At 66.9% G+C, this 21806-nt stretch overlaps 1 protein-coding gene across 2 annotated transcripts in view; it reads right to left on the bottom strand.

Annotated features, from left to right (window-relative positions):
- RXRA (retinoid X receptor alpha) overlaps positions 1 to 15950 on the bottom strand; it is a 93795-nt gene extending 77845 nt beyond the window's left edge. Inside the window, exon 1 of one of the 2 annotated variants that reach the window (XM_070799662.1) lies at positions 15799 to 15950. In XM_070799662.1, coding sequence (XP_070655763.1) covers positions 15799 to 15826 — 28 coding nt within the window. In that variant the 5' untranslated portion in view covers positions 15827 to 15950. Of the gene's footprint in view, positions 1 to 6821; positions 6842 to 15798 lie in introns of those variants that run through there. The other variant, XM_070799664.1, reaches the window with a different exon arrangement.
- Positions 15951 to 21806: the final 5856 nt, after the last annotated feature.

The raw sequence follows: 21806 nt of genomic DNA, 5'->3' as shown, positions 1-21806 counted from the left end.
CCCCACGTCCGCATCAAGGTGGCACCCGGAAAGGGGGCTCCCTTCCTGGTCCTGGGGGGTTCCTGGGCCCCAGAAGAGTCTGCAACCGCCCCTTCCAGGGAAACTCTTCCCTCCTAGGGGGGCGAATTCCCACGTCTCCCCTACAGCCCAGCCGGCCGCTGGGTGCCGCGGGCACTTGGGGGCAGGCCTCCACAGTGAGGACTCCTCTCCCCAGCCTGCAGACGAGGACTCTGAGGGTCAGAGCAGCCCCCAGAACTGCAGGTTCACCCCCACGACCACCCTGGAAGTGTCACCAGCCCCCTCCATAGAGGACAAAGCCCAGGCTCAGACAGACACACTGCCCCAGGTCACTCAGCTGCGAAGGGCCGAATGGGCACCCAGAAGAGGCTCAGGAGGACTGCCCCCGCAGGGCCACCCAGCCCGCACGCGGCTTCCCCAGGCTCCTGGGAGGAGTCCCTCCTCCCAGCAGTGACAAGGCAGCCCCGCCAGCCAGATACCCTCTGCCCACGCCGCCTCTGCAGGGCGGGGTGCGTAGAAATCTCGTGTTCTCCAAGGAGGAGGTGTCCCCCACCCGCCTCAGCCACAGGATGCAATGTTCTGGCCTCTGACGAAGGGACTCCCCACGGTCTCGGCACCCACCTGCCAGCAGCAGGGGGCACCTCCTGGACGGGGCCAGCACATCCCTCAGCCGGAAGGAAGGCCACCTCCTGCAGGACAGCAGCCACCAGGGAGGCCAGCTGAGCCAGCCAGAGCACGACAGGCCAGAACAAGGCCGGGCCGGTTCCTCCTTGGGAGCCTCCACAGGCCCCTTGGGTCAGAATCCCAGACCTACCAGGTGGGTCTGGGCACTGCTGCCCAAGCCCACCCAGGAAGCCCACCCAGCACCTACGGAGTGGCAGAGGGTCCGGGCATGAGTGGGCTCAGCAGGAGCGAGCCCAGGCTCAACCAGCTGCTTGGCACCTGCGTTACTGCCAACAGATGGAGCGACGGGCATGGAGCGGGCCTCCCTGGGCACAGAGCGGGACGGGGCTGGGCCCGAGTGTCCTCCGTCCATCCCACTCACAGCCCTTCCTGACCACACCACCCTGCGTCCTCAGGCACCCGCGGTGTGCTCGGGTCTTGCCCAGACTTGCTGGTCCATCTCTGACGTGGACACTGGAGGGCTGGTGAGATGGACGTGCCTCTGTGACCCCATCCCGGCCTTCCGTTCTGACCCCACGGCCCCATACTAGTCCCACAGCGAGCCCTGGATAAACCCTGCCACCCTGGCCTGTCCCGCCCTCCCCTCCACACGGAAGGCCTGGGGCCGACAGCACGATGCAGGGTGCCCAGCCCGGCACCTCAGTCTCCTGCTGTGCAGAACGCTTGGGACTGGTGGCCCCACACCTGCAACCCGAGAGGCCTCAAGGGCCCTCCGAGCCCGCCCGCACCCGCAGACGGGGGTGCAGCAGGCTGGGCACAGGCCGGCCCCAGGCCAGGGGCTGGACTGCAGCCCATAAGCTCTCCACCTGAGCCCCAGGCCCACCCAGGCCTGACCCGGGAGGCCAGGACCCACCCCTGAATGCCAGATGCCAGCACAAGGCCCGGCTGCACCCACGTAGGCGGGCCAGGGCCCCCTCCCCCAGGCTGGGTGGTAAGCCCCCCAACCCAGGGTTCCCACGTCCCCACACCCATCACAGAAAGACCTCGCTGGCCAGAACCTCTAACGCCTCCCCCGCCACCCCGCAGCAGGCTGCTCCCTCAGTGAGTCGGGCCTGGGCCCAGCAGATGTGGTCTGCAGGAAGCCAAGTCCAGGCTGCCCTCAGCACACCCTGCCCAGCCAAGTCCGAGGCAGACACACTGCTCACCTGGGTGTCCCCAGCCCACTCCTCCCAGCAGACACGCCCACGCTGATCACCCTTCCTCCTCCGTCACGCCCACCCCCAACCTCAACTTCCAGCAGAGAACCAGGGCAGGGCGTCAAGACATGGGCCCGTGAGCCCAGGGGCACACCCATGGCCACCACCCACTCCCCACGATGGGCCCCCGGGGATGGGAAGAGGCCTCCTCGCAGGACTACCTGGGGAGAAACGAGCTCCCCGCCACCAGGCGTGTGCAAGCCGCGCAGCTGAGCCAGGGTCTCGCACACACGCACTTGGCTTCCCCGAGGCCCCAGGACCGCGCCAGGAAGCCGGGTGGAGACTGGAGGGCGGGGGCCTATCTAACCCAGAGTTGCTAAAAAGAGCCAACGGGGAAGTAAAAATAGGAAATAAAAATAAAATTGCTCCAGCCAGCCCTGGTTGTTTGTGTAGGAAACAAGGCATCTCCCGGCCCAGCAGGGCGTCCACGCTGCGCCCCTCCCGGACTAGGAATGTCTCCCCCCACCCAGCCTCCAGCCACCCCAAGAGGCCAGCTCTGCGCCCTGCGCAGGGAAGGCCCAAGAGGGGTCCTGAGACCCAGGTTCGGATCTCAGTGCTGCCGCTGACCAGCCAGGTGACCCTGGGCGAGGGGCTGAGGCCCTGTGGGCCTCGGACACAGACCCCCGCCCCGCCCATGGCTCCGGCCCACCACCTCCCTCTGCCGGGATTCTCCCCCCCCGGGACCCTCACCATCAGCAGAGCGCTCCGTCCGAGGCAGGCGGTCAGGATGCGAGGGGACGGCCCGGCTCTCGGAGCGGCTCAGACCTGTGTCCTCGTGTGCACGACGCGAGGAAGGCTTCCACGCCCTCCTTCCCTGCGGCGCCTGCAGGGCTGGCGTCAGGCTCACTCGCACTAAACTGACTGACCCTGGCTTCAAGGCCGGCCCGTTCTCCCAGGGTGCAGGATCGCTCGGAACAGAAGACAGCCCAGCCAGAGAGCACCAGATGGGGGCTGGGGCTCCCTCATCTCACCGCCCCCCAACTCTGGCAGGGCGGGGACCCTCCCCACCCGCCTCGTCCAGGGAGGCCCTCCCTTGCTGGGTCAGGCTCATCAACCGTCTGAGCCTGCCCGGGGCGCCCGCTGAAAGGGCGGGTGATCGCTGCTGACCATGGTCGCCACAGCGCGGGCCCGGGGCAGCGGGACAGGGGCCACGGAGGAGGCCCCGCCCACCGCAGGCCTTTTCAGAGCATCCTCGTCCCTCCTGGGGTCCCTTTCGCCCCCACCCCTGGATCTAACCTTCATCTGACCCCTCTCCCAGGCCTGGAACCAGGGGGAGCTCCAGGGGACTGGCCAGGGAGACCAGGGATGACATTGGCGGTCTGACCCAGGACCCGCTGACCCCAGACACCCCTCTGCACAGCCCCGCGGTCCTTCTCCAGCATACATCTGCCCGCAGGCCCCCGTCCCCCAGTCCTCCCCATCGGGGCCTCCCCATCCCCCAGCCCTTGGGAGAAACCCCAGTATCCTGCACGGCGCGCTTGTCCCTCAGGACCCCTGCCCCTCAGACCGGCCGGGTCTTGCCGCACACACCCCGGGCACTGCCCACGCCTGCCGCTCAGCTGGGCTCCCAGCCCTCAGGGCCCACAAGGACTGTGGGTGCATCTCCAGGCCGGACGTGCCCATGTGGGCACACGCGATCCACTCAGGCACACAGAGGCTCACACGTGTGGGCACACGCGATCCACTCAGGCACACAGAGGCTCACACGTGTGGGCACACGCGATCCACTCAGGCACACAGAGGCTCACACGTGTGGGCACACGCGATCCACTCAGGCACACAGAGGCTCACACGTGCGCTCTGGCCCCAGAACCCGGCCACAGGGGTGACCCGACCCCGTCTCTGCGCCCCCACGGGGTCCTGGCTCCAAGTCCCCAAGGAGGGTCTGGGCAGGATGGGGGTCCCTGAGGACGGGGGGCCCAAACACACGCCACTCACAGTCCTGGCCTCTCTGTCCAGCAGCCACTGGCTCACAGACCCCTGAGCCGGCCGGAGCACGCAAGGCAGGGGTCCCGTGAGTTGGACCAGAGGATGACGGGGCAGACCCCGGGGCCCCCTGGCCTCTCGGTCCTGAGGGCCAAGTCCAAGGGACCCACGGCCAGCAGGGACCCACCCAATATGGGCACGTGAGCCGAGGGCCACCAGGCTCCAAGCAGGGCGTACAGACGGCTGGGACACGCCGGCAGTGACAGCAGGGAGGGGGGCACCCATGCGCACACACGTGTGTGTGGGGCCTGCACCAGGAGGGGCCAAGGGTAAGCGGGGGAGGGAGGCCCAGGCAGGCCACCTCCAGAACCCCGGAGGGTCTCCCTACGAGACCCACTCGCTCCCCCAAGGCCATGATCTGCCTGCCCCATGTCCGGCCCCAGGGGCCTGGGGGTCCCTAGCTGCCCCCGCGATAACGACTCTGTAGCTTATCAGCCCCTTCCAGGACCAGCGTGGGCGCGAGAGCCATTCCATCCCCCCGTCAGCTGGCCGTGAGAGTGCCCCACTGCCCGAAGGGGAGACGCGGGGACTGTCCACAAGCACGCAGCCTGCAGCAATGAGCTGCGGGCAGGGCGGCACGGGGACACACAGGAGCCGGCTTGTCTCCCAAGGACCGCAGCCAGCGAGGGCCTGGGAGGTGTGACCTTGCCCCGTGACCCTGGGACTGCGGGCGGGAAGGGTGCCAGCCGGGGTCAGAGGGGCGGCACCTGGACTGGGGGCCGGCCAACCAAGAACCAGAACTGGCCGCGGTCCTGCACTCAGACCGCGCCTGGGCAGAGGAGGCCCGTGCCCCGAGCTAGCCACAGAGCTGGGAGGAAGTCAGCAGGCACCAAACACCCCGTGGGAGCCCAGCTCAGGCCGGGGGCTGTGCCCGGACACCTGCCCACCCTTCCAGCCTGCGAGGGAGGCCCAGCAGGGCCTCGGATGCTCTCGGACACCCCGGGCTCTGCGGTGCACTTGGCCTGCGGATTCTCCCGTCCCCCTGGGCGCCCATTTGCAATGGTGGCCCATGGCACGAGCTCCAGCCCGCCCAGCTGCCTGGGTCCAGGCAGTAGCGGCCAGGTGCCAAGCTGCACCCACACCAAAGTCCTAATGCCCCCAAATCCGCCACCGCTATGATCTCCTTACTGGGTAAAAGGCACAGCCCCAGGCCCTCTTACGCTCAGGGCCAAAGCCCCGGACCGCTTCTGCCTAGGTCACCAGGCCCGGCCCCTCCTCACACACAACCCAGACGCCACCCCCCTGGCCCAGGACCCTCCAACGGCTCCACCTCCTGGGACAGAAGTTCAGAGGCTTCTCTGGGCTCTCTGATTCCATCTCTACCCTTCCCCTGGCTGGTTCAGCTCCAGCCACACAGGAGATGCGAGCAGCTCTGGGGGGAGGCCTCAGACACGTTAGTCAGACAGAACTAAGGTGCAAACCTGAGCATGCAGAAGCTGACGTCTCCCAGGCAAACTCCCGTGCATCCTTCACGACCCCCTCTAGAGATCCCAACCCAGTGACACCAGGGCAAACCGGTGGTGCTTCTGCTGCGCCCCCGCTGCCTCCTGCGGCCCCCACACCCCACTCACGCCATCCCCTCCCTGACAGCCCCCCACACCCCACTCACGCCATCCTCTCGCTGACAGCCCCCCACACCCCACTCACGCCATCCCCTCGCTGACAGCCCCCCCACACCCCACTCACGCCATCCCCTCCCTGACAGCCCCCCACACCCCACTCACGCCATCCCCTCGCTGACAGCCCCCCCACACCCCACTCACGCCATCCCCTCGCTGACAGCCCCCCCACACCCCACTCACGCCATCCCCTCGCTGACAGCCCCCCCACACCCCACTCACGCCATCCCCTCGCTGACAGCCCCCCCACACCCCACTCACGCCATCCTCTCGCTGACAGCACAGGCAGGCGTGACCACACCTGTCAACCATGAGTGACCGACCCTGCCACGCTTTATCAGCCCCACTTTACGGAGAAGGCCCAGAGGGGATTCAAGACTCTGGTCTAAAGTGACACAGACGGTGGTCCACCCAGTCCCTCGGACCCCAAGCACCACTCTCCAGCCCGGGGGCTGGGCCTCACACAACCCTGCCACACCAGTGACCAGCAGGAGCCAAGCGTCCGCAGACAGACAGCCAGTCAGACGGACGGAGGGACGGACAGACGACGGCAGGCAGGAGGGAGGTTAGCTCTGAACCTCTCGCCCCACCGGCCAGGTTTCAACAAGACAGCCTCAGCTGCAGAGGAAGGAACCAGGTCTCAACACAGGGCATCGCCTGGGCTGAGGGCCCCCCACGCTGCAGCCGGGCACTGGGTCCAAGGGAAACCCGGGTTCTGTCCAGCAGCGGTAGGCGGCGGCCTCTGCGGCACTCAGAGCGGACGTGGGGGGACAGGAACACACACCGCCCCGGCCTGGCCTCAGGCTCCCTCGAGGGCTGCTCCACGCCCAGGAGTACGCCCCGGGTGGACAGACACGCACAGCAGGGCTCCCCTCCCCTGGGAGTCGGGACGGACCCCCAGAGGGGCATCCAACAAGGACGACTCTGAGTCTCAAGTGCAGGGAGCAGGCAGATAGATGTGTTTTCGGAAAACACTAACTCAGCCCACAAACACTTTCCGAGGCCACAGCGGTGCCTGCCGCTCTGCGTTTAGCAGCAAACGAGGCCTCCAGCCAAGCCCACCGAGGTCTTGCTCCTGGGTCCCCCTGCCCTAGGAGCAAGAGCCCACCCGACCGGCGGTGTCGGCCAAGGGTCCCAGTGGGGAGCAGCACTTCCATCTCCGACGCGGCCCAACATCCTTCCTTCCATTTCACCAACGAGGAAACCGAGATAAACAGGGAGGAAGTAACACGCTCCAAGTCACAAAGTTCACGCGGCAAGGCCGGGACGGGCAGGCCACAGGGCTCTGAGCAACACCCTGGCCGTCGCTGGCACCCACCTTCTGTCCAGGGACACAGACGAGGGAAGCGGGGAGGCCCTGGCTCTCCTCCCCACGTCCGAGACCCTCCAGCTGGACCCTGGAAGGTCGTGGCCCACCCAGCCTCCGTCTGAGCCCAGAGTGGCCTGGCACTCGGCACCCAAGGCCCCCACCTCCTGCCCACCCCCCGACCTTGATCCTGGGCAGAAAGTCCGGGAGCAGGGGTGGGGCAGGGGCGGCTCTGCCACCTCCCGTGGACTCTGGCCCCAGTCAGAGCTCTTTTTCCTCAATCCAGGCGAGGAGGGGGTAAGTGAGGAGCCATCAGGCAGACCAGCGCTCCCGCAGGAGGCTCCGTGTGGGGGGCGGGGGCACCTTGGCGGTGGACCAGGGATGGGGACAGACGGGCGACGGAGGAAGGACCCCAGCTGCTCCACGTGGAGAGGGGCCCAGCTCTGGCCACCCCCTTCCCCAGGAGCCGGAGCTGGTGTAAGCTCACGAGGAGGGCCAGCGTGGTCACGTTCCAGACCAGCACGTCCCAGGCCCAGGCAGCAGAGGAGACGTCAGGTCAGCAGGAACGGGCCCAGAGGAGCTGCCTGCCGCCAGGTGCCGGCCAGGCCCATTCCCGGCCTCCCCTCCTTCCAAGGTTAATTATTCCTAGAGCAGCTGACCACACCCCCCGTGCTCACCTGGCGCCTCACCAGCAGACGGGCCACCCAGCCAGAGGCCAGCGGAGGAGCCTGGCTGTGCCGCCAGATCCTTCTGAAACCTATCAGGGTGGGTCCTGACCCACCGCCCACCCAGCAAACTCTAGCTTATCCCTTAAAGCCTAACAACATCACCTCCTCTTTGCAGCCTCCCTGACTTCCCCAGGCAGTGAGAGGTGAGGCAACTGAGACCTGGAAAAGTGACTGGCCAGCCCAGAGACACCCGGCCTCCCCGCTCAGAGCTGACACTCATTCTCACCGATCAGCTCTGAACACAAAAAAGCCAGAAAGCAGAATGAGCGGCGCTGAATGCATGGGAAGGGGGTGAGGGTCACAGGATCCTGAGCAGTGGCCCGAGGGCCACGCTGGGGCATCCCACGGAGAATGCGCATCCCATGGATGCACCAGCCCTACGGAGAATCCCAGGGCACAGGGTACGAACTGGCCTCGGAGCACCCGCAGGCCCCGCCCAACCTCCATCTGCAACGCTCCAGACTCCCCCTCACGCTGCTCACCCCCAAACCGCCTCACCATCACACCCCAGGTGAGAACCAGAGCTGGGCAGGTGGGCCCGCCGGGACTGACCGTCCGGCCAACCCTCAGCCGACTTCCCAGCTCCCACAGCCCCGGGCCTGCCCCCTCAGCAGGGAGAGGACAAGGAGCCATTTCCTGAGGAGCGGTCCCCAGCTCAGGGGAAGGAGGCCAAGGGCGAGAGGCCGACACTTCCAGCAGCCAGAGGGCCCCAGGGAAACCACGGCAGGGGAGACGGGATCTGCCCAGACACGCAGCGAGCTGGCCAGGGAGCAAACTGGACTGTCCACCCGGCCTGGGCTGCAGCCCTGCGAGACACGGGCTCTCCTGACCCATGCAGGTGGGGTGGGGGCGACCACCTGCCCGCCCAGGTGTGGCAACCACAGAGGGGCTTAGGGGATCCCCGAGAGCTCAATCAGGCATCTCCAGGAAGTGACAACCTCTGCTGAGGGCACCCCAAAGCTGCTCCAGACAAAGCTGGGTCACGGGGACGCACAGCAAGTGTGTCTCCAAGAAGGAGGCCCACCACCACTCGGACCCCAGCGTTGACCTTCTTCTGGGCCCTCATCCGCCAGGGCACCTTGGGCACATCCCTCAAGCTCCCCAAGTCTGAAAGCCCCACCCCCAAACGTGGACCGCAGGGCCCCTCCACTTGAGGGGCGGCTCAGCCAGGTCACCACCGTGTGACCACTGCTGCCCAGTAACCCCAACACCCGGCCCGGCCTCTCAGGGCCCAACGGCCGGCAAGGTGGGTGCTCTGGACAAGAGGCCGGGATTCTCCGGAGAGCGGGGGCCAGGCTGGCCCACCAGCCCCTGGAGAAGGCCCTGGGCGCGCCCTCCATGGTGCGGGGTGAGCTGCCACGACAGCAGCCGCTGGTAACCTCCACCCACTCCTCAACCCCCAGCGCGTTCCTGGACGGCGTGGGGCCGTGCGTGCTCCCGGCCAGCCCTCCGCTGCTTCTTCAAGGCAACGCTGTCACCCCACGCCCAAGCCCAGCACCCCGTCCCAGCGCCCACCGCCCCGCGTCCTGCACACACACACACGAGGGGGCGACTGGGGACGGCCTGGCTGGAGCTGGCCGGGGACAGCACGCAGCTTCTGGAGGACACGGGCCCACAGACGGGCACCGAAGGGACTGGGACAGGGACCCCCAGGTGGGGGCTCGGGGCCAGCTGCCCAACTGGTGCCCGCTCCCGAGGCCGGAGCAGAAGGCAGCCGTCCGTCAGGGGCGCGTGAGCACAGCGACTCCGGCCACCTGGGCTGTCACCACCTGACCTCTGCCTGGGGCCAGCGCGGACACTTAAGCTAAATTGGTCAATTACGGGCCACTTAGACCCGTCCCGGGGCTCCCGGCCTCCCTCTGCTCAGCACGGCAGCACCAGGAAGCTGGTTGAATCAGTAACCTCATTACAGCCCCGCAGCCACGCCTGGGGCCAGCTTTGAACTCCGCGGGGGCGGGTCCGTGGCTGCTGCAGGGTTTACTCGCGGCTGGCCCAGGCCCAGCTCGCTCCCCTCTCCATCCCCTCCCTTCCTTGCCAGAGGCTCCAGACTCAAGACAGCCGCAGCCTCCTCGAGGACCCGTCACAGCAGCCCCGTGCCCCGCGCCCAGCCAGAAACCATGCAGCTCGGATGAGCCCGCACGAGGGGCTGGGTCCTCTCCTGGGCCCATGCGCAAGGAAGGCACAGCTAACTCCAGCCCAGGGACCCAGCCTGAGCCCCTAGGAAGCCACGTGGGGTCCCCAACCCCGGCCCAGGCTTGGGCCCACTCACAGGGGCACCGGCCACGTCGGGCTTCAAGCCCACCCAGGACCCTCCCCACTCCAGCCCCTGCCTGCTGCCGGCTCACCCTCTGCGCAGAGCTGGCGGCCTAACCCCGATCCCCAACGGCCCGGGGCCCCTCCCTGTCCCAGTGTCAACCAGCTGCCTCTCACACAGTAGCGCCTCTCCCAGCTTAGGCCACGCAGGCCCGGGGGCCAGGCCTCTGGGCGCTGGTCTCAGCTGACCCTGCTCCGGAGGGCCCACCCCCACAACTGTTGCAAGCCCGCCTCTCCGCCAGAGTCCGCGCCAGAACCGGCTCCAGCAGGAAGCCTGGCCACCCCCACCGCTCACGCCCAGCTCTGCGGGGCGGCGGGGCCCATCCAGCACCGGGCAGGTGCTCCCCGGGCGCTGAGTGGACCAGAGCCAGCCAGCAGGCCTGAGGCCTTCTAAGGAAGACCTCGTGGGGACTGTGCTAGAACCAGCTGGGAAGGCCGGGCCTGGGTGCGCGTGTGCGCATGCGTGTGCAGCTGTTCGTATACACGGATGTGTGTACGCCTCTGCACCTGTGTGCACAGACGCGTGGGGCGTGCAGTCACGAGCACGTGTGTGTGTGTGTTCGGGGTGGGGAACACGGCGATAAGCGAGGCCCCGCCCTGCTCTGGGGACCAGGTGTGGCTGCCCGCCCCCCAGCACCCACCGGGGCCCTCAGGGATTTGCGGCGGACAGCTCCGCCCTGGGGGGTGAGGGAGGGGACCCCAGGCCACAGGGGTCCTGAGGCTGCGCCTTGAGCTGTGACCCAGCCCGTGGTTCTCCACCCTCGGCTCTGGCCCTACCCCCAGCCAGGGACGACCCGGGATGAGGACCTTCCAGGGAGAACGGGAGAGAAGGAGGGCAGTGAAGCTTCAACCCCCGTCAGGTGTCCCAGAACAGAACGCTCACCCGAGGGCCCGGGACACCTAACAGGGCTCCCGGGGAGGCAGGACAGGGCACAGACGCAGGGCCCACCAGGCAGGTGGTTTCTGAAGACGCCCCCTGAGGATCAGGCGGTCGCAGCCCGTCCCTGGACACGGGGCCCAACCGGAGCTGAGAAAAGGCAGGCGGAACTGCCCAGAGGCGAGCCCAGCCCGAAGGCCCCCACAGCTCCGCGGGCCCGTCCCTGCGAGGATGTCACGGGGCTAGAAACCCAGGCCCAGGGACGCAGCAGGCACCCAGGGGATGGCACCACTGTGTCCTCGGGTGGGCAGCACAGGGCCCTGGACGTGTTGTAAGAGGCATTCAGAGACACGGGATAGACGGGGGCTACGGATGAAAGGGGGCCCTGCGCAGGCACCAGGCTCACCTGCCCCGCTCGCGCGGGGACGCGGGGACACACAGACGGAGGGACGCGGGACAGCCGGCGGCGGGCGGGCCAGGCGGCCGGAGCGCGGCACACAGGGCTGCGGCGCGCACGTGCGTCCCCACTCTCCCCTGCGTCGGCCCGGGCCGATTTTATTTAGCTGCTTTCTGCTCCATTTCACGCTCATTCCGCTGCTGAGCTAGACAATTGCTCTGTAACTCTAGGGTGCAATTTCCCAGTCTGTGAGGCGCTGGGGCACGACTGCTCGAACATCCCGCACCAGGCTCTCGGTGGGCGTGCAAGCCAGGCCCTCGCCCGCCCCCTCCCAGGGGCCGCGGAGCAGGGCCCCAGCTGGGCTGCGGGAGCCCAGACCAGGCGCCTCATCTGTGCTCCGAGCGTGGAGGACGGGTTGGGGCCGCCCCCTTTCCCGCGTCCGCTGCACGGCCGCCACAGCAGCAGCTACGCCTCTGCTTCATGGTCCTGTTTTGCTCCATCACTGGACACCCGGGCCCCCTGACCCCCGTCATCAACCCAGACAGGGGACACAGGGAGGCTCTGACCACAGGCCACACCTCTGAAGGAGGCCGTCAGGGAGACACAATCGACTGCCTTCCCCTGCACCCAGCAAAGGCCGGCGTGCGCGTCCATTTTACAGATGAACAGTTGAGGCTCCGATAGGCCGGCAGGCAGGACACACACACAGGCTGCAAGGACAGGGGACCCGATCCCCAGAGGCCTGGCCACCAGCCCACAAGAAGACACAGCCCCCCAGGAAGGGGCAGCTCCAGGGTCCCCGGGATACACCGGGTCACTCGAGAGGGTGCAGGTCGGGGGAGCAAGGGACAGAGGGGCCTGCGGACAGGAGAGTGAAACCGGAGCTGTCCCAGCATGAGCAGGGCAGGCGGGGAGAGGGGAGGGGACTGGCCCTGCCCCCTGACCACAGCATCCAGGACACAGATCTGCTCAGTGTACGCCAGGGCAAAAGACTCGAGGGGCGCCCACCGGCGGACACCAGCCCCACCAGGCACCGGGGCCCGCGAGGGTCCAGGCCCCTGCCCGTACCTGAGCCTGCCAGCAGCCAGCTCCCGTGGGAACAGACCAGTAGGCTGGGCACCTCAAGCCCCTGGCCACTAGGGCCAGCTGCCATGAACTCTGACAAAACCAGGGGCAGGCGGAAGAGGGAAGGAGGGTCAGGTCTGGTCCTGGGCCAGCTCACGGGCCTCTGCCCTGGCCTGTGCATGGCAGCTGAGTCAAGCTCGGGAGCTCTCTGCTCCTACGGGACGTGCCAAGCTCGAGCCCACCACCCGCTGCGGAAACAGGCCAACTGTGGAAAGAGCTCAGGCAAGCCGGGAAGGTGGAACTCTGCAGGCAGCTTCCGCAGGCTCTGGGCGGGCCTTCGGGGCCTTCACCCCCCCACACACACACCGCCCCCCAAGTCTGCCCCACCCTGCCTCACCAAGGGCCCTGTCCTGATGCCGGATGCCACGCACACCAGCCCCATTCTGCACGCACAGTAATTCCACAACCAGCCCCTGGGGCCTCCTCTCCCAGGATGACAGACGAGGACCACCACCGGAAACTTGCCCCAGAGCCACACGGAGGCGGGGGCCAGGGCGGGGGAGGCCAGGGGGGCGGGCGGAGGGCCTCCTGGAGGAGGCGCAGCTCCCTGCAGGCCCTGAAGGACAGGCGCAGCTGGACGAGCTGGTAGAGCTGGAGCCGGCCCCCAGCGGCCGCCCCGGTGTGCGCACGGCTGCCCGTTCAGCTCTGCCAAGCCCCAGCTCAGAACCGCCCGGCCCGCTCCCCGTGGCCCTTCCCGAGGGTCCCCAGCGCGTCCCACCGTGTCCAGGCAGAGTGGGTCAGGGCTACGCACTGGGCCCAGGCGCAGCGGATAGGCGTCCAAGTCCAGGCCGGCAAGGCGATGGCCACAGCCACGGCCAAGCCCATCCGAGGGCTGTTTTTCTCACCCTGACACTTCCCCCATCAACACACAGAGCCCCCTCTGGAGTTTACCAAAACAAACGCCCCAACAGTCCCAGGGCCCAGGCCAAGACGGGACTGCCTCGGCAGGCCGGCCTCCAAGCCCGGCCTCCGCAGAGTCACGTGACCCTGTTATTTCGGGAGGCCCGAGAATGTGCTCTATTTTGGGTCCCGAGGGCTCTGATGTTACCAGATGCCCCTCATCCGGGCTCCGAGCTCCCCCAGGTCCCCAAGAGCTGCCCAGAGGGCGATCAGTGGACCTACTGTGCTGTTACTGCGCCCTCCACCCATCCCCAGGCAAACGGGCCACGAGCAGCCAGGGGTCTGGGGTCTGAGACCTCGAGACTGCAGACTCAGCCTTGCAGCCCCACCAGCCAGACTGGTGCCAGCACAGGCCTTCTCTCAATCGGCACAGGCGCTGGTCAGCCGTGGGCAGCAGGGGCTGCCGTGGACAAGTTCTTGGGCCCAGATCCGTACCTTGGGCTCGTCCCTGCCCTGCCCTGCCCTCACGGGGAGGCTTGGCAGCTGGGAGACTCCCGGGCAGGTAAGAGCAAGGACCCAGGCCCGCCACACCCCAGGCAGTAGGTGCTGGAAGGACCAGGCCCTCTGCCCAAGGCCCCGAAAGTGGATGGACAACCGTTAAGGGGCAATGCCGCCTGCCCAACTGCTCCAGATCTGCCCCGGGCAGCCAGCCACGCCTGGACAGGCAGGGCCTTCCGACACTCACCCCCCACGAGGGATTAGGCCGTGTTGACAAAAGGGCTTAGGCAAGTAGCCGCTTAAATGGACCTTCAACTCCACTGGACTTCAGAGCTGGTCACAAGCTTAGAAAAAAAATAAAGTGTAATCAGAGTCCAGGGCTGTCTGCTCAGGCCTGGGGCATGGGCTGCCTGGGAGGCCGCAGGCCGGGTCAGAGAGAAGCCCCCACCCCCAGCCTCCTTGCCGCGATGGGAGGGCTGGGGGGAACATAACACCCGTCCAGGTTCCTGGGACACAACTTTTCCTCCCTGTGGGGACTCCAGCACAGCCAGCCTGCGGCAGGGGCCCTCCATGGGCCCACTCCTAGGACCCTGCCAGCATGTCAGGGACGGGGACCCGTCCGGCTCCACGGCACCCAGGCAGGGCCCTGCCTCATCGGGGGGCCTGGGAGAAGAGCAGAGACAGAGTTGAGCGCTCCTGTCCCAGGGGGCGCCTCTGTGCGTGTACACATATGTGTAAGACTTTAATAGCGACAGGAGAAGTTGTTGGCCTACATAGGGACGCCCCCCAGCCAGGCCCAGCAGCAGCGAGTCAGAATCAACTCAGCTTTCAATCCATACACACGGCGTCACCACGGGCTGGGGCTTCAAACCCCAAACCGTCACTTTGTAGCCGCTGGTCTCAACCAGTTGTCTCATCCGCAAAATGGACGTGCGTGCCCGCCCTGGAGGCTGAGAAGGAAGGAGAGCGCCCAGCCTGGCGCCTGCGGAGGTCTGGACCGCGCAGGGTCACGGAAAGAGTCTTCTTGGACCCGGCGAACTTAGAAGCCCACCCCGGTCACCATGTCACACGCCCCTCTGCGCAGCTGCCAGGAGTGCTCAGACCCTCACCCAGCCATCCCGGGAAGCCCGGCCGGCTCCACGCGGCTCCCCTCCACCTCCCCATCTCAACAAACGTCCCCGCAGCTGCGCCGCGTTCTGGCGGCCAACCGGGTGGCCAAACTGCACCCCAGGCTGCCAGGGGGTGGGCAGGCAGGAGCGGCAACAGACCGCGGGTTTCATTCATAATCAGCTGTTTTAATTTCCATTCAGCACAAATCCTTCACCCAGCCTGACAGCCCGGCTGCCGGCCCCACCGCCAAATTAATATCCTTCCCAGGCTCATTTATAAAGTCTCCCCACCCCCTCCCCCTCCCCTGCCTCTCACTGGTTCCCAAACCCGCGGGAGGACAGCGGGCTGGGGGCACCTGGCCATGCCCCCTCCTCCTTTGTGGGGCCAGAACTGGAGCTGGAGAGTGGTCCAGGGCAACGGAGCCACTGGGCGCGATGGCAGCGGAAGGACGGGGAAGCCGGCCCTCAGACCCTCCAGGGTGTCCACCCCAAGAGCAGGGCCAGCTCCAGGGAACGCCAGGAGAACACTCGCGTGCGCCAGAGTGAGGGTCCCCGTTTCTGGAAGGGGGCCTCCCCGGGTTTGATGGTCCCGGTCTTAAGGCCCTTCGGCGACCCTACCCACTGGCGCCCGGGCGGCTCTGGAGGAGGAGGGGTCCCGAGCGTTCCAGGGCCGGCGGCCTGCTGGACTCCGCAGCCCGGGCGGCGGCGCAGAGGCCGTCCCGATGCCAGGGCGGCCGGAGGCTGGGAGCGCACAAGTTGCGCCGCCCCGCTGGAGCTGGGCGCCCGGGCGGGGGGCGCCAGCTAACGCCGGGCGGGGCCGGGAGTCCCCCCCGCCCCGGTCCAGCCGACCGGCCGCCCCTCCGGCCCCGCTGCCCGCCCGCTGCCCGCTCCAAGTCGGCGGCCCGCCGCGGCCCGCGAGCTGCCCGCCGCCCTCGCCCGCTCCGCGCCCAGCCGGCCCGGGGAAAAGTTGCCCGGCCCACCCGCTCCCGGCCCCGCGCCCCAACTCCGCGCGGGCCGGCCGGGGGGCGCGGGGCCGGGCGGGGCGGGCCGGGGGCCCCGCGCGCGCCGGGGACGCGCCCCGCCGCCGCCCGCGATCACTCACCGAGCGGCAGGAAATGTTTGGTGTCCATGTCTGCGGCGACCTCGCGGCGGCCCCCGGCGCGGCCGGCCGGGCCCGGGCGGCGGGAGCCGGCGGCGGCGGCGGCGGCGGCGGCGCGCGGAGGCCGCGGCGCGGCGAGTTGTTGCAAAAGTCGCCCAACAATGTAAACTACTTGTGCCGCGCGCCCCCGCCGCGCGCGCGCCCGCCCGCCCGCGCCCCCGCCGCGCGCGCCCGCGCCCCGCTCCGACCGCGGCGGCGCCGGCGGGGGGGCGGCGGGGGGCCCGCGACGGGCGCGGACTCGGCGCAGCGCCGCCACCCGCCCGCCCGGCCTGCGCGCGCGCCCAGCCCCGCCCGCCCGGAGCGCGCCCCTCGCCGGCCCCCCGCCCCAACCCGCCCTCCCGGAGGGCAACCCCCTGCGCCCCCGCGCCGTCCGGAGCGCGCCCCCCGCCCCCTGCGCGCGCGCCCAGCCCCGCCCGCCCGGAGCGCACCTCCCTCCGCCCCCCCCGCCCCCTGCGCGCCCCCCCCCCCCCCCGCCCCGCCGTCCGGAGCGCGCCCCCTTCCCCCGCGCCGCCCGCCCCGCCGCCGAGTTGCAGGCGAGGGAGCGCGGTGCAAACTTGCAAGTTTTCCTCCGCCAGGGGTTCCCGGGAGTCGCTCGGGGGCGGCGGCGCGGGGGCGGGGGGCGCGGGCGGGGCGGGAGCAGAATTCCCTCCCCGGCCTGCCACCCCCCCCCCCCCAAAAAAAAAAAAACCACCGGGCGGAGCAGGCGGACAGCGGCCGGGCCATTGTCTGGGCGGCCACACAAAGCGGCCGGCCGCGCGGCGCGCAGAGCCTGCCCGGCGCCTGGGGAAACTGAGGCCCCGGGCGGCACAGGCTCGGCTCCGGGGTCTAGTGTGGGGTTTCATTTTCTGGAGCCCCCATCTGGCCCCCACTCCCACACTCCGGGCGCCCCCAGCCCCGCCCCCACGGACGGCTAGCTAGGCTCCCCCCACCCCGGGAAGGGGGGCTGGTTGGGGAGGGGGCGCCCCGGCTTCTGGGAGCACCAGGCTCGGGACCAGGCGCGGCAAGCTGGGTGCTGACTCTGTGGCCAGGTGGCTATTTTTACGCCTTGGACAGTTCTCTGCCCTGACTTCTAAATTCATGACGTGTTTGTTTAAAAGCGAAAGGACGGATGCCCGTCCTGACAGCTCGGGGCAGCTGGAGTTGGGGCTCCTGCGTGAGTTACCTGTGTGGACCTGGGTCTCCTGACCCCGGCCCCACCCCAGGCTCGCTGCCCTGCTAGGTCCACTCCTGAGGCGCTTCCCCACGTCACCCGGGCCGCACATGTGACCCCTGGGCCAGGGGCACTGATGGGAGGGCCCAGCCGGCGGCTCAGGGACAGACACAGCCCTGGACTACAGGGGGGCCCTCCTGCCTCGGGCACCATTGCCACCTATGTGATCTCCAGCCTGCCTCCCCAGCCCCCTTCTGGGCTTCACTTTCCCCTCTGTGGAATGGGCACACAACAGGACCGCCTCCCCATGGACAGCCAGGGGCTGGATCCCACAAGGCCACTGAGACCTGTCCTGCTGCAGAGAGAGGCCCTCGGGCCACTGGGAGCATCCTGGGCTGCGGGGCGGCGGGGTGGGGGGTGGTGTCAGGTAAGTTCTGGTTGGGGAGCCCTCCCTCCCCCGGCACAACCACAGGCCATGGCCCAGGCTTGCCCTGTCCCCCTGGCTCCTGTCTGATCCCTGCCTGCCTTTCTCCCCTACTCGAGAAAGTCTGGTTTTTGCTGGCTCCTGAGCCCCCTGCCCATCTGCCCCTGCCTCCAGCCGTGGCCGGTGTAAGACTGGTCCTCATCACTGCCGTCCCAGCAAACCCACTCCCCTCTTCACCCCACTGGCCACCCACTTCTAAAGCCTGTTTCCTTCCGCCAGGGCTGGGGGCGGGCAAGCATGCAGGATGAGCAGGAGCAAACGCAGGTGCTGACACATCTGGGGTGCGCGCCTCGTGCCAGCCCCCGTCTTCGGGCCTGTCTCCATTGCCCCTGGCACGGCCTTCCCTCTGTGCACCATCAGTGGCCCGTCTGAACTCCATCCTCCCAGCCTGTCCTCCTGACCTGAGTCAGACCTCGCCACTGCCACCGGAGATGAAGAGACCCTCGCCACTCGGGAGAGGAGACCACCCAGTACCATGGCACCCACTTCTTGGCTGGGCAGTGGGCACTGCTAGCCCACCTGACTAAGGAGGGCAGCCAAGGCCGGGAGAGATGACGGCGTGGAGCACCGTCACTCTGCAGCGAGGATGAAGCCAGCATTTTGGGAACGTCTGGGTCAGCGAGGGTGTGGACCCGCACAGGCCCCCAGCCCCCAGTGGCCTGTGTGAAGCACTGCCTTCGCACCACATCCCGTGCGGACAGCCAGCCATGCTCTGCGAGTGGGGGCGGGGTGCCAAGGAAACGCGAACTGTTCCTGCGTCCATTGCCATGGGTCGGTCATTCATCCGACAGACATCTCTTCAGCCCTTGCCAAGGGGCGAGACCGTGTGCTCCAGTCTAGGTAGTCAGGCAGAGGTGTGGTCCCAGGTCAACAGGCATGGGCTGGCTCCCAGTTCTTCCTATTCCCAGCCGTGTGACCTAGCCAGGTCCCTCCTTCCCTGTGCCTCAGTCTCCTCTTCTGTAGAGTGGGCACGGTCACCCTGTGCCACTGAGTCACGGGAAGACTGAATGAGGTGAGGCAGGGAGAGTCATGTAATCACGTGGACCACAGCCTTGTCTAACTCAATGAAACTATGAGCCATGCCGTGTAGGGCCACCCAAGATGGATGGGTCGTGGTGGAGAATTCTGACAAAACGTGGTCCACTGGAGAAGGGAATGGCAAACCGCTTCAGTATTCTTGCCTTAAGAACCCCACGAACAGAGGATGAGTTGGTTGGATGGCATCACGGACTCAATGGACATGAGTTTGAGCAAGCTCCGGGAGTTGGTGATGGACAGGGAGGCCTGGCGTGCTGCAGTCCCAAAGAGTCGGGCACGACCGAGCGACTGAACTGAACTGAGGGAGAGTCTGGCCCCAGGAGAAGGAGCTCAGTCCTGAGAGTTCCTGCCACTGCAGTTATCAATATGATTATGAGATGATGAAGTGGGCACTCTGGGAGCCCCAGCCCAGGGTGGGGAACCTAAGAGGCACCCACAAGGGTGTGGGAAGTGGTGGACAGGCCGGAAGTGTTAGGACAGTGACCGAAGGGCCAGGATGTGTCAGGCCAGGGGCCCACAGCTTCTGGGCACGGCTGTTTCTTGAGCTGGGTTTGAAGAAGGGAGGTTTTCATCGGATCGAGGCAGGGCTGAGGGCACTCCAGGCAGAAGGACCAGCACGAGCTCTCGCCCGGGGCGGGGAGGTAGCCAGCCTGTTGAAGGAACAGCCTTCAAAAGCCTTGGCAGGCAGGTCGGAACACGCCGGGCGCTCATAGGCAAGCTGGTCCTAGAGGCCTCGAAGCCTGAGTTCGAGCACCTGAAGTCGCCTGCCTGTGACGGTGGACACCCTGGGCTTCCCAGTCCTCCCCCGCCCCTTGCCCCAGGAAACTCAGAGACTCCGTTTGGAACTATTGGCGCCTGGAGCCAGGGAGACAGGCACAGGCGAACTTCCACGTGGGTTCCTCGGGGCCTCTGTTCCCAGGAGAGGCCTCCGACGGTGTCTCCAAGCCCCAGCCTCAGCCAGGACCCCGGGAGGCCGCGGGGGCAGTGGAGTGCGCACGTGTCCGGAGCCCCACAGGTGCCACACAGCTCCCAGCCTCATCTTGCCCGTGGCAGGGGGCCGGGAGTGGTGGGGTGCCGGGGTGCTGCAGGAGCTGGCAGGCGTGGAAGGGGAGGGCAGCGGCCGCGGAGGGAGGCCAACACCAGCCTCCTTGATGGAAAATGTGCTTGCCCTTGTTATTTCTGACCCTCACTCCCCCCTCTAGCGGGGGCTCTTTGGTGCAGACGATCCCACAGGGCCCCGCCCGGGACGGTGGCTGCCCCATTTGGAGTCTCCAGGTCCCAGCTAACCATGGAAAAACCCGCCCCCAGCCTTCCCGCCTTGTGTTTCTGCAGCCAAAAGTATTTTTATAGTAATATCCATCTATTTACAACCTGGGATCTGAGAGGGTTTTGTTTTTTGTTTGGGTTTTTTTTTTTTCCTTTTTTTTTTTTTCCCTCCCTGAAGGATGCTTTTTAAGGTGCTTTGGCCTACTCCCGGTGCCTGTCTCAGCTCAGGCTTATAAACAGTCTCCAGAATCGCTTGGTGAATAATATTTTTAAAGGCCACTGTCTGCCAGGCAGGGCCCCAGAGACTGGCGTCTGGGTGGACGGCTCCCGACAGTTCCTGGGGCACCAGGGCACACCTTGGCTGCTTCCGGGGCCTTCCCTCCAAGGAGGGTCCATGTGATCCTGGGCTGATGACCAGCAGGATCTCACAGACGGGGTGGGGCCGTGACCCCCATAAACAGGGCAGGGGCTCAGGCACCCCAGCCTGTTCTCAAATCCCCCAGCCTGGAGGGCACTCTCTCACCTCCTGTGGGGGCGACCCTCTCTCGCTGGTGACAGCTGACTCAAGCTGGCAGGTGAGGAGGAAGCCCAGAGGGGCAGAGGGGCACCCGAGCTCGCCCAACAAGGCGGACAGAGCTGTTCCGAGTCCTGCCCTGTCTCTCCATCGTGTGGGGGAGCTCGGGAAAGCCGCTGCTCTGCACTCAGCCTGTCCTGCTTCGTGGGGAGAAGCGAGCGGACCGGGTCGGGGGACATGGTGGAGGAGGAGACGCCTTCTGCGAAGCCTCTGTCTCCCTGCAGGCTCTTGACCACTCCCGTCCACAGCAGTGGCCAGCCCTGCACAGCCAGACAAGCGCGGCCAGACAGAGGTTAGGCTTCATCCCCATCAGATGCTCTGAAGGCAGGCTGCTCCCTCCATCGTGTGGGAGCCTCATCCCAATCCTCTGGGAGCTGAAAGGCGGTTTGGCCAAACCAGTCCATGTGATACAGGCCTAAGGGGATGGAGCTAACTTTGTAGAGAAAGACTGGGGTTTCAGGCCAGCTCCCTGCAAGGGCTGGCGGGATTCTTCCATGCTAGGTCACTTCCATCGTGTCCAACTCTGCGACCCCAGGGACCATAGCCCGCCAGGCTCCTCTGTCCCTGGGATTCTCCGGGCAAAAAGACTGGAGTGGGTTGCCATGCCCTCCTCCAGGGGATCTTCCTGATCCAGGGATCAAACCCATGTCTCCTACGTCTCCTGCATTGGCGGGCGGGTTCTTTACCGGTAGCGCCACCTGGGAACCCCCGGAATCCTTCCAGAGGTCTCCGAAGAGATGGCCCCTCCAAACGCCAAGGGCACTTGGAAGGAGTCACAGATGCCCAGGCAGGGGACAGAAGGAGTGAGGGGCAGCTCGCAGGGGTCCAGACAGTTCCAAGTCAGCAGAGGAAGATGCCGCTGTTTCCTGGGGTCACGAAGTCCCAGCCACCCCATCTGCCAACTCCGGCCCCAAAGACAGATTCCTGCTCCCCTGGTTCACCAGAGGCGATACAAAAACCCAGGGGAGCGGAGACTGGCTCCAGGTCATGCAGCAGCCCCAGCACCAAGGCCAACAGATTCACAATAAGGGTTAATGGTCGGACACCCACCCCCACTTAAGGACAACCACTCACTCAGGCCTCCAGCGAACTTCCCCATCTCCCTGCTTCTCACAGGTGTGCAGATGCTGAGACCAGGTGCAGAGAGAAGGGCCAGGCAGCAGAGTTAGAAACCTGGGTGCCAGGGTGGGTACCAGGAGTGGGGAGGCTGTGCCTGGCTCAGCCACCGGCTCTCCCGTGGCCCTCTCTGAACCTCAGTTTCTTCTTTAAGATGGAAGAAAAGAGCCAGCTAATCATAGAGACTTTTTTTTATTTTTAACATGAAATGAGACCATCAACAGGGAAATCAGTGTGATGGATCCCAGGAGCAGAGGAGAAGGGCTCAGGCCGAGAGGCGCATCCTGGGGTGCCGACCCCATCCCAGGCCTGGCTCCGAAGAT

The sequence above is a fragment of the Bos indicus genome, chromosome 11 (assembly GCF_029378745.1).
Source record: "Bos indicus isolate NIAB-ARS_2022 breed Sahiwal x Tharparkar chromosome 11, NIAB-ARS_B.indTharparkar_mat_pri_1.0, whole genome shotgun sequence".
Taxonomy (NCBI): Eukaryota; Metazoa; Chordata; class Mammalia; order Artiodactyla; family Bovidae; genus Bos; species Bos indicus.
Note: the sequence above shows the minus strand (reverse complement) of the source record. Positions and strands in the feature narration are given on the sequence as shown.